This window comes from Chelonoidis abingdonii, chromosome 2, assembly GCF_003597395.2.
Source record: "Chelonoidis abingdonii isolate Lonesome George chromosome 2, CheloAbing_2.0, whole genome shotgun sequence".
Lineage (NCBI taxonomy): Eukaryota > Metazoa > Chordata > Testudines > Testudinidae > Chelonoidis > Chelonoidis abingdonii.
In genome coordinates this window covers 24338003-24353661 of record NC_133770.1, presented here as the reverse complement: position 1 = coordinate 24353661, position 15659 = coordinate 24338003, and the positions used below count along the sequence as shown (strand labels likewise).

At 40.5% G+C, this 15659-nt stretch overlaps 1 protein-coding gene across 9 annotated transcripts in view; it reads right to left on the bottom strand.

The window, feature by feature from the left end:
- Positions 1-417: 417 nt before the first annotated feature.
- ZMYND11 (zinc finger MYND-type containing 11) overlaps positions 418-15659 on the bottom strand; it is a 146164-nt gene continuing 130922 nt past the window's right edge. For all 9 annotated transcript variants that reach the window (XM_075062205.1, XM_075062206.1, XM_032806330.2 and 6 more), the window contains 3 exons: positions 7272-7544; positions 6211-6396; positions 418-2628 (listed from right to left, as the gene is read on the bottom strand). In XM_075062205.1, the coding sequence (XP_074918306.1) occupies positions 2506-2628; positions 6211-6396; positions 7272-7544 (582 nt within the window). In that variant the 3' untranslated portion in view covers positions 418-2505. The remainder of the gene's footprint in view (positions 2629-6210; positions 6397-7271; positions 7545-15659) is intronic.

Here is a 15659-nt window from a genome sequence, read left to right as displayed (position 1 = left end):
TTTTTTCATCCAAATGGAGGGATTTTCTTTGCTAATAGCACTTCTGAAAAATCACTATCATTATTAATCAGACTCCGAAACCATGGTCATGGGTAGTTTCCCCATTAAATAAGCACAACTACAGCCTATGTTACTATTAAACAAAAATAATACAAAAGGAGATTTTTTTAGTGGATAGGTGTTCTTAAAGCTATTCCTAGAAGTAAAATACTAGGTTAAAGTGTATATTTTCTGTAAGAGGCCAGAATTAACATGGACACTTTCATAGAGCAGTGAGGTTTTTTTTAAATACATTTATTAACCAATGTTAACACATTAAATGACTCTATATATTGCTAGTCAGAGCAGCTTACAAAATGCCAGAATGCATCATAGAACTGGACAGCCACAATGAATAATTACAATGTGCATAGTGGCTAAGCTCAACACTTTAATATAGCTTTATGATTTGCAGAAAAATTAATTTTTAAATCAGGATTCCTAAAACAATCAATTGTAATTTTACCTAAAACTTATACAAAACCAGGCCACAATTTTTTCATTTTTTTTTTTAACACACAGTTTTCACGCTGTAGTAACTTGGAAATGTGCAACCGTGTCAACAGAGACAAAAAAGCCAAAGTAACACGAATCTTACTTTCATGCAGCTATCAGTTAAATATTACATATTCTGGAATGATTTTACACCAAAAATATTTCCACAATAACTTGCTTTCATAGGGGTGGATCGAAGTTTTGGAACTCGTAAAGTAATAGAACAAGATTAATTTTTAGTTGTGATGTGTTTTACCATCACAACACAGAGGCGACCAACATTAATTACACAGTTCTCAGGCAATAACCGTTTGTGGTAATTTAAGTTCCCAACTAATTACTATTGTTTCCAATCAACTTACCATGTAGTTTTTTTCAACATATTGGGCATTAATTGGCAGTATCAAATCAATTAACTTGTATCACCACTGTAAGTAAAAAAGATCAGGATTTCAATGGCAGTTCACAGAAGACTTAGTTATACTTTAATCTTTACACTGACCCTGACAAATCCTAAAGAAAACTTTTTTGAAAGGCTTTCCTCCTGATTCTTCCACTTCCATCGTTCCATCATGTAATTGCTTTCAATAAATATCAAAGATCTAAATAAATATTTACAAATTATTCCTCTAACTTCTCAAAAAATAGCTAGGATGATTAATGGGCATTTGACTCAGTCTAAGACCAACCTTTAAAAGAAACTAAAATGGTGAGACACTTTAAAAGAAAAGCTGTTTAAGTAAGCTTTACACCTATTTAAAAAATTGTCTCTGAATATGGATGCAATTCATATAACTATATATAAAACAAAACAAAAAAAATCATTTTTCAACTATCGATCCATTCCTATTGGTAATGCTTCTTAATCCAGACATTCCGCAAAATACAGACTTTTTACAAATCACGGCATCTTTAGTACAAGAAAATTAACATGCATTATTCTTCATTCTGAGTACAGTGATGGAGCTCATTAATAGGCAATGACCCATTACTACAAACATAACGGCTTCTGTGAAACTTAAGTGCTATTTTTCCTTTTATTATTAAGTTGCAATGGACTAGGTGACACCGGCTTATAGGCTGTCGAATGACCTTGGGTTGGGAGGCTTGGAGGGAGGGGGGAAGCAAGCATTAAAGATATTTTTATGCCTCATCTATAATTCCATGTATGAATAAAGGTAGTTTTTTTTGGCTTTTCTTTTTCTTGTTACAAGCACTCATGTTAGGACAAGGATGAAATGTGCAAACTTTAAAATTTAAATATTCATTTTTCTCTAAGATCCAGCTCAGCAAAAATTACCCCAATCCCCTGTGATTTGAAACTACAAGATCAAAGCTAATATTTTGTTATAAAAGTTATATATTGAAAAGAAATAATGAAAAAAACACAATAGGGAAACTTTTAAGAAAAAATAGGCAGGACTAGCACCTGCTGTGTCAACCCTGTTCCCTAAATTCAATCATATACCCACTGGTATAACCAATAGATAATGCCTTTAAACAGTAAAATTAAGCTGAACAAAACCAGCTCGCCAAGGTTAGGAAAAAAATGTTACATCAAGGTAGTATGCTTTTTTTTCTGAAACAGTTCTATTGTTCTTACATTCAGATCTAACTTTTAAGTGTTCTTCTCATTAAGCTCATGTTGTTTTTCTTTTTAAATCTGTTGCTTTTAAAGATTAAAATCTCTGTAAAACCTAAAAATGTTTTAAAATGCAACAAATCCTCTATTTAAAATTATTTAAAGTAACCTGCTCCCACTGATGTTAAATTCAGTAGACTGACAAAATTTTGGAGGAGCATTAAACAGAAGGTTGAAACTACTGTGCAAAATTTCTTTACGAAAATTGTTTAAAGGCTGGTGCAAAATGGGAAGCAAATTCTAAACAATTTTGGCTTCTTGGAAACAAAAACCGCTGTGTCTGAGAATAGCAATCATCAGGGTGGTTTTCTAGGGGAGGACTTAATCTTTCATCTTTTTCTGCGACAGGTGCGTTTGTGTTCAGCATGCCAGTGTTCCTGCTGACACTTGATGGAACAGTAGGAAGTATTCCAGCAGCAGTGGTACATAGCCTCCTCTTCACAGTTGTAGCACTGCAGAGAGAACAAACGGTATGGGATTATTATCACTCGTAGGATCAACTCTGGCAAATACAAATTGTTTCTCACCTGCTCGTTTGTTTTCTGTCACTTGCTTGCCTCAGTACAGACTGTGGAGTATTCCTCTTTTAGTTAGGCAGGTGGCAGCCAAATGCAGGGGGAATTTTTCACCCCTGCTAGGTAAGGATTGCTCTTTCTTTCAGCAGATCCCCTGAGGAAGACTTCCATAGCTGCAAAGTAACAGGGTTAGCCTACACTCATACCTCATCACCTCATTATAGTATCTGAGCACTTCAAAAGCATTAAATTTTATCCCTGCAGTAACCCTGTACAACAGGGAAGTACTATTACTAGGGAAGCCGCAGGTGCTCAGTAACTTTGAAAATCAGGCCCTAGAAGTCCCAAGCTGGGCACTCCCCCAAAATGCGAGGCAACATTTGAAAATCTAGACTGAGATGTCTATTGTATGACAAGGAGCGGGAGAAGGAATATGGTGCATTCTCTGCACATGCAGCCACCAAGTCAAAGAATCAGGATTTCACTTTTCATTAAACTTCCTATCTTCTTTTATGTCCCATGTGGTTACAATATTTTTTAATAAGACGAAAGATTACTCAGGAAACAAACCCAATTGTCTTGAAGAACTACAGCTTACTAAAAAACAGATAGAAGAAAAAAATGTATATAGGCTAAGCCAAAAGCCAATAACGGGACTACCCAAGCTGCAAGTGGAATCCCTTCCCTTTTCTTTTCATAACTCAGCTATAGAGAGTTTATCTGTAACAGCATTTTCAACTGAATATCCTCTGGAGATCCATATTACTAGATTTCATAAAACTGACTGTCCAGGAGTCTCTAGGAGCCATTAGGAACATCAGCTGAAAAGGAACATGGAACAGATGCATGTCTCTACATTACACAGAGCATGGGAGTCAGCCAAAGATCAGGTTCATATTTACTTGCTAGGAGACATCAATAAAGCTAAAATGGAGGGGGACAACTCAGATCCATATATGGAGAACCTGCTGCTCCTCTTACATACGTCTTCCATAAGTCTCAGACATATAGCTACTATATCATTCTGCGTGCAGATACCCAGAACAGAGGGAGCAAATTGCCAGCTTTAACTCTGCGTCTGACTCTTCTAGATTATCTCACTGCATAATCTTATGACTGTTAACCTTATCCTCCACTTCCTTGTCTCCTGTTGTTCCCCATATTTTGCATCTTGTATTAGAGCCAAATTCTCTAATAGTATAAATGAGTGAAAGTCCACTGAGTTGTGCTGATTTACATCACCAGAGAATTCAAACCATTAACCAGAGTGTAGGCTCCTTGGGGCTGGGACCACATCCCCCTGTGTGTTTGTAGAGCACTTAGCACAATGAGCCCTGATCTTAATTGTGGTCTCTATGCGTAACTGAAATATAAATGTGTAAATTATAATAAAAGCTTTCCCTGGCCTCAGGCTATACCTCACAAAAACATTAATAAGCAAAGCCACTGAAACTCATTTGGTATATGCTGATTATATGAGATTTCGGTAAGAAGGTATCATTACTATCATAGCAGCACGCAGCAGTGGTATTGCACTTAAGCGTCTCTTGTTATTACCACTGGAAAAAAAATCGTTTTGAGGGGTTGCATATTTGGACCATTTCCAACGGTCTGAGGCTGAACATTGGCAGTCAGATTTATCAGGCTATATAAACGTTTTTTCTAAATATGTGAGACAGGACTTGCCTGTAGGAATTATTCACTGAAGGTAGCATTTGACAGACCTACTCCATGGTCCCTAGATTTGTGTGCGACTGTCAAGAATACTCTCTGGCACCAGAAAGGATAACATGTAACTGCCTCACTTGGAGGTCGTCTGTGCACATGTCTGTGAGATGCAATGGAATCAGTTAGCACTTCCTTTTGAATAAAGTTATCAAACATGACAAACACACTAGAATGATTCCAAGTTTTAACAGGGACAGCCAAGTGCAAATGTGCATCTATCATAAATTCTACCTATGGGGGACACTTTATACAGCTAAATAATTATCTGGGCTCTTAATGGTACATTATCATTAGAGACCAAATCACACTCCATCAATAGATAAAAGCACTATACTGCTAGAATGATAGATAATTCTATGGGAGCTGTGTTGTTTGACACATTTGACTCCTCATTAAAACCACCAACAATCTTTGATACTTAGGAAGGGATCTACTCTCGCTACTTGACGTCTTCCTTCTCTCTTCTAAGGGATGTAGTTTTCTTTTTACAGACTATCTTCAAACTACAAGAACAATAGACAGAACTAGCGATTTTGAATATAAACAAACCACCATTGTCAGTGGAAAGAAAAAAATCATTGATACTGGGTTGACACAGAGCTGGACACTGTCAGAGGAGGAAGGAAGTGATGGCTGAGTGCTGGCATCCATTAAGTCTCCAAGATGAGAGTGCCACCTTGTGATGAGGCAGTGAAAAGTCTCAACCCTATATATTTGGCAAGATCTATGCAGGAGAGGTGTGTAATAGATCTAAGGCCGAACATCCTTTATTTTATAGATTGCTATCAAAATCCTAATGCCACATTTTAAACATTACATCTAGTCCACCTTTTGTCTGATGTTTATTTGCATGCTCTCTCTCTCTCTAAACAGTCCATGTGTTAGAGTAGACCTTCTGTTCCTAATGAGAATAAAAAAATTTCCATCTATATCCTATTAGAAATCTGTACCACTACATGTTATTAATTATTTGTAATGCATTAGTAGCCAAAATTTGCTGGGTGCTGTACTGACATACAGGAAGATGTACTTCCAGCCCCAAGCAGCTTACCAACTAGAATGAAAAAAGACAAAGCGTGGGGAAATGGGATACGTGGGTGAGCTAGGTGCCTAGTTCCAGCTGATTTATTTAAGTGTAAATATATCCACTTTTTGTATATGCTGCTAGAGGTCAAGTATTTAGGAGTGAAGGCGGGATGGGTGAAAGCTTGAGGAACATATTTTGGACAGTCATTCCATGTATTCAAGAAACCATAGAAGGACGCGTTGAGACATTTGTGAGAGAAGGAAACAAAAATTTGCATCATTGGCAGATGAATACAAATGGAGACAAGTTAGGTATACTTACGTATACTTATAGCTATCCTATACAAGTGGCTGCTTCATGCAGGGCTTGGAAAGCAAGACAATAAGTCTGAATTTAATGCATATGTAGCATAATGGGGAGGTAGTGAAGTGGCTCAAAGGGACATGATTGTAGCCATAGGAAAAAAGGATTATTTTGGCAGCAACATTTTGATGGGCTGGAGAGGGTGTGGTTAGTTTCACATAGGCCTAAGAGGAGGAGACAGCAGAACTCAGATAACCAGAGTATGGTGTAGACGTTTGGCAGTTAGGGTGGCAAGGAAAAGTAGAGGGAGAATGTGAAGGAAGAGGACAGGAGGAGGGGAGACTAGGATGACCCCAATGTTGATAGAGTGGTTAACAGTAATGGAGAAAACACATTCATGCTCCCTGCCGCCTGTATAAAACATTTTCAGTTATTCATTGGTAATAAACCCTGACACTTACCCACTGCTTCTTCTTGGTCTGGGAAATCAGCTGCTTGTGCTGACCTGCTAGTTTCTTAATTTCTTCTACAAACTCTTCTTTGCACTTCTCCTTTACTTGCTTACACTTTCTGTCCATCTCTCCTTGCATGTTGGCTACAGCTTTATTTACAGCCTGCCTTTTGTCTTCCTCCATCTCGGTACGCAGCTGGCATAAGGAAAGCAAGTCAATAAAGAAAGTCAGTGCGTATTTGTATTATTTGGCTACCCCCAAATACCATTACCATAGTAGATGGAGGTCAAACAAAGTAGAATTTTCATTCCTGGATAATGTAGACGCTTCCACTGCTTAAAAACAAATAAAAAACTGACCCCAGCAATTTAGCATACAATACATAGGTCACAAACAAAACTTTACAGTAGTTCTACACTGCAAGGCAACTCTGTAAAAGCAGCATCACAGAATTCCACGTGTATTGTTTCAATGACTCTAGATCCGATGTGCTCAGTTTACAAGGGAATTTTTAATTATTTTGTACAAATTTACAGTAAGAGCAGATTGGACAAAACCCATGCAGAGAAACGTCACCGAGTATGAACAAACCACAATAGGTGGAAGAGTTCAAAGGGTAACAGTTAAAGATTCAATCTGACCCAAACTGTTTAATGCTCAAGATGGAATAACTGACAAGAGAATTATTTACTCAGTTTCGCTTAAGGAGTCCTACCGCATGGATTTGCACAGGTGAAGACTGAAGGCATAATTTAGAGTTAAATGAGCTGGAGAAGTGTTACTGGGGTCAATTATAATGAATGAATGAAGACAGCTTGATTTTCAGATAGCAGGTTGCATTTGCGGGGATAGAAGATTGAAAAAAACAACTATACTGAATAAATGAAGGACATTTGACATGGACTCTCTGAAATACAATAACCGATGCTGTTTTTACACAGTGTCTTTTGAAAGTTGCACTTTAAAAAATGATTTTCCCTATTTTCTTAAGAACGGATGACAGAAGACAACAATCTCCTCCCTCCCCAAACCACGTGTGTACAGTTTGGGTTAACTGCGGTGAGGGTTACCTTTTCCACTGCTTCTCGTACAACTCTCTCGGTCTCTCTCTTGTGATCAGCCTTCATCCTGTCTTTGAAGTCATTAAAGATTTTGGTGTATTTGTCATGGCACATGTTCTGACACACTCCATCATTATTGGTCTGGGTGCTCCGATGCAGCATTTTTGGAGAAGAGGCACTTAACTTCTTGGTCTGTGTTGAGACTGAAACCTTTTCAATGGGCTGAGGCATTGTGGGAATTTCCTGGCTTGAACTTACTGCTTCAGTTTCAGGCTCTGGCTCCTACAGAGAAAGAGCAAAATTTCTAACCCTTATGTCCAGGACAGAACATAACTCTTAGCATCCAGAAGGAAGGATTCAAACACACTGAAGCTGGCAAAGTTAGGCATACATTAACATCCTCCTGTACTACCCAAGACCCAGTTCCTGGAGGGTGCTAGGTGTGATGGAGGGCTGCCAGTGTTAGTCTGAGGCCAAGGCTCCAAAGGACATGACAAATCTCAGTATGTCATCCTTGCCATGCCCCTTTTTCAGCCAGCACCGCCCATTTGGGGGTTACACTGCATCCACACAAGCCCCTTAGTGAAGGGGTGGCTGCATTCTCTCTTCACTAACACCCTCTTGGAGGGATTCTAGATATGGCCCCTTAAACCTGGGTTTATCCTGGTGGACCTTGAGCGAAATTGGGCCCACCCAATAGGCTACTTTGCTATTTTATAAGATTCTGCTTACCTCACACGGCTGCTGAGAGGATTAACTAATTGTTTCAAAAGCACTTTGAAAATGAAATGCTAATCAGATGCCAAGTATTACTAATAATAACAGAACTAGACACAGATGACCATGAAAGCATTGTGCATTTACATAATTATCCAGGGAAGAAACTGCCGTTACTGAAGAACTGAATTTAGCTCACAGTTTGTAACAGAATAATACTAGTGGTCCATGCTTTTTAAAATAGATATAAGTAATATTATCATATTACCCCCTCACTCCCACCCCCCAACACAGGAACTTGAAGTGTTTAAAATCACAAGAAAATCTGTTTGTTTCCTCTAAGAAAAGACTTTCTTTTTTTAATGTTGATAACCACTTAATGCAGAATGGATAATTAACAAATTCTCTGCAATGTCAAACCATCACTTATCATAATGTCTACTGTTTGGGCTATGTTTTGTGGTTGTCTAAATGACAAGTACAGAAATTATACCCATTAAAAGGTAGATCATGCATTCCCTTTTGCTACCAAGTGCTATTTAATATGTCAGCCTGATTAATTTCTTAGGGCTGTCCTTATCTGGTCGCCGATCCAGACGCCTGCATTAGGTCAAAAGTGAATATTTACAGCAATTTACAGCATTCACTTAACAGAAAATACTGTAAAACTGCAAAACAGTCTAGATTATAATCTCAGTGAGTAGGCACTGTTCTGATCCCACTCTCAAAACATGCACTAGAGCCCTAACTCAACCCTTTTCTGGAGTTGCTTTTATTGACCCAAAAGGAACACTAATACAACATGAAGTTTGGCTCAAGTCTTCTCCCTAGACTAAAGGGAAGAATAAACAAAAATAGACCTGCAACTAAGGTTCTTGATTTCAAGAGGGCAAACTTAAAAAAATTAAGAGAATTAGTTAGGGAAGTAGACCGGACTGAAGAACTCAAGGATTCAAATGTGGAAGCGACTTGGAATTACTTTCAGCCAAAGCTGCAGAAATTATCTGAAGCCTGTATTTCAGCCAGGGGAAAAAATTCAGAGAAGGCTGCAGACCAACCTGGATGAGTAAACATCTCAAACAAGTTACTGAGAGAAAACAGAAAGCCTACAAGGAATGGAAGATGGGATAGATCAGCAAGGAGAGCTACCTCTTGGGATCCAGAAAGTGTAGGGGAAAAGTAAGAACTACCAAAAGCCAAGCAGACTTTGACCTTGAAAAGGAAATTAATCGCAATAGTAAAAGGTTCCACAGCCAAACAAATTAAAAAAAACAAGAAAAGAAGAAGTGGCACCGCTAAGCACTGAGGATGGGGTGGAGATTTAAGGTAATCTAGGCATGGCTCAACACCTGAACATATACTTTGCCTCAGTTTTTAATAAGGAGCTTAGGGACAGGAACACGGGTACTACTGGAAACGAAGATATGGTAGTAGAAATTACCACATCAGAGATGGATGGCAAAGTCAAACAGCTTAATGGGACTAAACTGGGGGGGCCTGGATAATCTCCATCCAAGAACATTAAAGGAACTGGCACGTGAAACTGCAAGCCCAATAGCAAGGATTTTTAATGAATCTGTAGACTCAGGGGTCATATCCTATGGCTGGAGGAGTAAAAGTTGTTTTATCTGGCACTTCACCAACTGAAAAGCATTTCTGATCTTCATTAAAATTCCAGTTTATAGTCTGGTTGGGTGGGGCTGTCAGGGAGTTGGGGCACGAGAGGGAGTGCGAAGTGCAGGCTCTGGGAGGGAGTTTGGGTATGGGAGGAGGCTTGGGGTGAAGGAGAGGGTACAGGGTGCTGAATCCAGGGGCCGCTCAACTTGGGAAGCTCCTCGTAAATGGTGAACTTTCCTGGCTGCTCCTAGGTGGAGACGCAGCAGGTGGCTCTGCGCGCTACCTCTGCCCACAGGCACCGCCGCCACAACTCTCATTGGCTTTGGTTCCCAGCCATTGGGAGCTGCAGAGCCAGCACTTAGGGTGGGGCGGGGCCAGCACACAGAGCTACCTGCCATGCCTCTGCTTAGGAGCAGCCAGGACAGGTCACTGCTTGCAGGGAGTTGCCTGAGGTGAGTGGCCCCTGGATCTGGCACCCCACACCTCTTCCCGCACCCTCTCCCACACCCACACTCCCTCCCAGAGCCCGCATTCTGCACCCACTCCTGAGCCACAACCCCTCCCACACCCAAACTCCCTCCATCTTAGTTAACCGGCATTTTTCACTTACTGGCACCCCCCATTCCCTCAACAAGCTGGATAAAACAGCTTTTACTGTAGTTCCTATTTTTAAGATGAGAGAAAAAAAGTGATCTGAGAAACTATGGCCCTGTTAGTTTGACCTCAATTGTATGCAAGGTCTTAGAACAAATTTTTGAAAAAGAAAATAGTTAAGGACATGCAGGTAAATGGCAATTGGATAAAATACAACACGGTTTTACAAAATACACCTCTACCCCGATATAACATGACCCGCTATAACACGAATTCGGATATAATGCGGTAAAGCAGTGTTCCGGGGGTGGGCCTGTGCATTCCAGTGGATCAAAGCAAGTTCGATATAACGCAGCTTCACCTATAACGCGGTAAGATTTTTTGGCTCCCAAGGACAGCATTATATTGAGGTAGAGGTGTATAGATCATGCCAGACCAACATGATCTCTTTCTTTGAGAAGATAACTGATTTTTTAGACAAAAGAAATGCAGTAGATCTAATCTACTTGAATTTCAATAAGGCACTTGACATAGTTCCACATGGCAAATTCAGTTAAACTGGAGAAAATGGGGATCAATATGAGAACTGAAAGGTGGATAAGCAATTGGCTAAAGTGGAGTCTACAATGGGTTATTCTTAAAGATGAACTGTCAGGTCTACTACTTACCAATCCTTCAGTAACTAGTAGAACTCCTGAGGGACTGGTCTTGGGACTGATCTTATTGAACGGTTTTATTAATGACTTTGGCACAAAAAGTGGGACTGTGCTAATAACATTTGTGGATGACACAAAGTTGGGCTACATTGCCAATATGCATGAAGACTAGAATACCATACAAGAAGATCTGGATGACTGTGAAAACTGGAGTAACAGAAATGGGATGAAATTTAATAGTTCAATTGAAAAGTCATGCACTCAGGAACTATAAGCTGGATTTATCAGTTGGAAGTGATAGAGGAGAAGAAAGACCTGGGTGTATTGGTTGATCACAGGATGACTATGAGCTGCCAATGTGATGCAGCCATGAAAAAGGCTAAAGAAATCTTAGGATGCATCAGGCGAGGTATTTCCAGTAGAGATAGGTAAGTATTAGTACCATTATACAAGGCACTGATGAGACTTGCTCTGGAATACTGTGTAGAGTTCTGGTCTCCCATGAATAATAAAGATGTTTTCAAACTGGAAGAGGTGCAAAGAAGGGCTACAAGGATGATCAGAAGAATGGAAAACCTTCCTTATGAGAAGAGACTCAAAGCGTTTGGCTTGCTTAGCCTAACCAAACAAAGGCTGAGGGGATATATGATTGGTCTCTATAAATACATCATAAGGATAAATATTAGGAAGGTAGAGGAGTTATTTAAGTTAAGTGTCAATGTTGGCACAAGAACAAATGGATATAAACTGGCCATCAAGAAATTTAGGCTTGAAATTAGATGAAAGGTTTCTAACCATAAGGGGAGTGAAGTTCTGGACCAGCCTTCGAAGGGGAAGGGGGGGAAGGAAGTGGGAGAACCTAACTAGCTTCAAGACTCAGCTTGATATGTTTATGGAGGGGGTGGTATGATGTAACTGCCTACAACGGCATGTAGCTGATCTGTGATTTCTAGTAGTAAATATCTCCAATGGCCAGTGATGGGACACTAGATGAGGAGGGCTCTGAGCTACTACAGAGAGTTTTGCAGGTGAGTCCTGCCCAAATGCTCAGGGTCCAACAGTTTGCCATATTTGGGGCCAGCAAGAAATTTCCCTCAGGTCAGATTGGCAGAGACCCTGGGTTTTGTTTTGTTTTTTACCTTCCTCTGCAGCCTGGGGCATGGGGCACTTGCAGGTTTAAACTAGTATAAATGGTGGATTCTCTGTAACTTGAAGTCTTTAAATCATGATTTGAGGACTTCAGTAACTCGGCCAGAGGTTATGGTTTTATTACAGGAGTAGGTGGGTGAGGTTCTGTGGCCTGCAATGTGCAGGAGGTCAGACTTGTTGATCATGATGGTCCCTTCTGGTCTTAAAGCCTCTGAGTCTAATCTTGGTTGCTTCCAGCGTCCCTAAATGAGGATTACTCAGTTGCCATGCTGGCCCCCTCTCTTTATCTGGTGGGGTAACAAGCCATGCGTCTCAGTAAAGTTATTTGAACTTCCTTAAACCTTTACCAGTACGATCAACACCTGCTAGTAGGGTGGGGTGTTTCAGGCAAACTATGCCAGGCTGTTAAAAACCTCTCCAAGTACAGCCATAATACTTCCTAGTTTACCCACCCCTGTGTAGGAAATCACTGGCCCCCTTTTGGGTTTGGATATTATTATGGAGTATTATTGTATTACTGTAGTTCCTAGGAGAGATCTTTTTATGGAGATTTCTTCTATTTGACATCTAATGTCCTCACATCAAGTATAGGACATACTTTGCCTCATATTTCAGCAACAATTACACAAAGAATCGTACACTGTGACACTCATGCGTGTTTTAGGACTCTGTATAATTTTGCACTATGAATAAAACTTGAAGGCGCTGGCCTAAACTTTGCCCTGTATTTTTCATATAGTTCTACAGTAACTCCTCATTTAAAGTCATCCCGGTTCACACTGTTTCGTTGTTACGTTGCTGATCAATTAGGGAACATGCTCGTTTAAAGTTGCGCAATGCTCCCTTATGATGTTGTTTGGCAGCCACCAGCTTTGTCCTCTGCTTGCAGGAAGAACAGCCTGTTGGAGCTGGCTGGTGTGTACTTGGAACCAGGGTGGACCAACAGCTCGCTGCCCCCGTATCAGCTCTTCGGTCCCCTAAGTTCCCTGTGCGGCAGCCACCCAGCAGGCTATCAATTGCCGGCAGTTCAGCTGTCCCTCTCTGCAGTGCCATGTGCGGCTCCTGCCCTCTGCCTTGGAGCTGCTCCTGGGAGCCTCCTGCTTGCTCGGGGGAAGTGGGGGGGAAAGAGAAGAGAAGAGGGGTGCTAAAGTCAGAGCAGATGGGGGACATGACAAGGCTCAGGATGGCGGGAGCTTGCTAGCAGCAGCTGCTGTCTCAACTTGCTGATCTACTTAAAAAGGCAATGGACTTAGAGTGGGTGTCAGCGTACTCAGAGGGGAAATGCGCATCTCTCTCACACACATGATGTGTGTCTCTGTCTCTGTCTGCCATACTGTCTCCCCTCCATTCGTGCTGTCTTGTGGAGTGTGAGGCTACATTAACAACAATGTGTTAACCCTTGAGGGCTCAGCCAAGTGCTAGTTCATCATTTAGCAGTTAGGCATTCCCTGGGAAATATCCTACCCTCTTCCACCCTTTGACTTCGCCACCTCAACCAAGCTTCACAATCATCATTGCTGTGTACAGTATTAAATTGTTTGTTTAAAACTTATACTGTGTATGTGTGTGCGTGCATATCTATATAAAATTATAGTCTTTTGTCTGGCGAAAAAAATTTCCCTGGAACCTAACTCCCCCCATTTACATTAATTCTTATGGGGAAATTGGATTCGCTTAACATTGTTTTGCTTAAAGTAGCATTTTTCAGGAACATAACTACAACGTTAAGTCAGGAGTTACTGTACATTATTTCCTTAAAATGTAGGTGGTCATGGTAATATCCTGCCTTGTTCATTATAACATTACATTTTAAATATTGCATCAATACATATTTATACACAGTTTTTAAATATTATATAAATCACATACAAGAACATCTAACGTTTCTGCCAGTTATGACCAGGGTTTTTTTTTTTTAAACAATTCTGCAACACAAAAAGCACAACAAAAATGAGCAAGAACAAGTTTTCTATTTCTAAGTGCTGGGACTGAGTCTCCTCTCACTTATACTGGTATAAATCAAGAGTAGTTTAATTTACGTGGCGTTACATCCATGTAGGGTCAGTATAAGTGAAAGGACAGCCAGGCCCATGAGTTCAAATGTCGTAAGCACAAGATCTGGGCACATTCAAAGAAAGAAGTAAATCAGCATGCCTAAGCTACAACCTGTGACTGCCCTCCTTTTCCATTTGGAGTTGAGGCCCACTGACACTACATGTCCCAGAATACAATGTTCCAACTGGTGCCACCTAAACCAGAATGAAGCATTGTATGCTATCACCTGTAGTTTCTGTGATTCTTCTCCCCATATTGAAGCAAAGGTGGACTGCTCCCTGTTCAGTTATGCCCTTTAGATTCAACTTTCAAGAGGATAAAATGTGGTGACTCACACAATTATAGGGAGAGATGGTAGTGACCTGTATACTGAGGTTGCCTAACACCTTTTAATATAAAAATATCCTTGGAATCTTCCTTGAGAAACTGTAACTCCTTCATTCACCCACGAAAGCTCATGCTCCAATACATCTGTTAGTTTTTAAGGTGCCACAGGACTCTTTGTTGCTTTTTACAGATCCAGACTAACACAACTACCCCTCTGATACTTAACATCTTCATTGTTTACAATGGACATTTGAAATTTGACTGGGAGACAGTCTCTAGGCTTGAGAAGTGTCTTTGTCCCAAGAAATTCTGTTCAGTTTAGCTGAATTGTAGACTGTTAGAAATCACCATTTTCTTTCTCCCACTTGCATTTACACAGGATTATAAGTAAATGCCCCAATATACTAATGAGCGGGATCCAAACTGCTGCCAAAGCCTTAGCAGCAGGAGCGACAGCACCATACTCTGTCCTGGAAACCCTGGGACCTGTAGAGAAACAGAGGACGCCTCCACATACATACCTAGCACATGGCCCTAGTGATCTACCCCCCACCCTGGAGGCACCACATGGGACAGGAGCCTCTTTATCTCCCAAGGATGGAGAGATAGCTTGGGCAGGCTCCACTGGACCATCCTCTGAACCCAGCAGCTCATCCCTGTTCTGGGACAACAGCCTTCTGCTTCTGCCAACTAATGTAGTTAGTTCTGCAACTCAAGTACTCGTAGCAGTCTGTGCTGAAGTGTCAGGGTTTGAACCCTGCTGATGAGGTAAGTTGGGGTGTTTTTACAGTCATACGTAACAGATTTTTTAAATCTATTTCCTTCTTTCAAAAAAAGAACAACTATGAAGTCACATAAAAAAACTACATTAAAGGAACATTGTCATAAACAGATGGTTAAGGGTTAATGTCTCTTTTACCTGTAAAGGGTTAAGAAGCTCAGTGAACCTGGATGACACCTACCAGAGGACCAATGGGGGGACAAGATACTTTCAAATCTTGGTGGAGAGAAGTCTTTGTTTTGTGTTGTTTGTTTTGTTCGTTGTTCGCTCTTGGGACAAAGAGGGACCAGATGTACAACCAGGCTCTCCAAATCTTTCTGAATCAGTCTTTCGTGTTTCAAAATTGTAAGTATAGCCAGGCAAGGCGGATTAGTCTTATGTTTGTTTTCTTTCAACTTGTGAATGCTTTTCCTTTTGCTGGATTTTTACCTCTGTTTGCTGTAACTTTGAATCTAAGGCTGGACGTCCCTCTAGTCTATATGAATCTGAGTACCCTGTAAA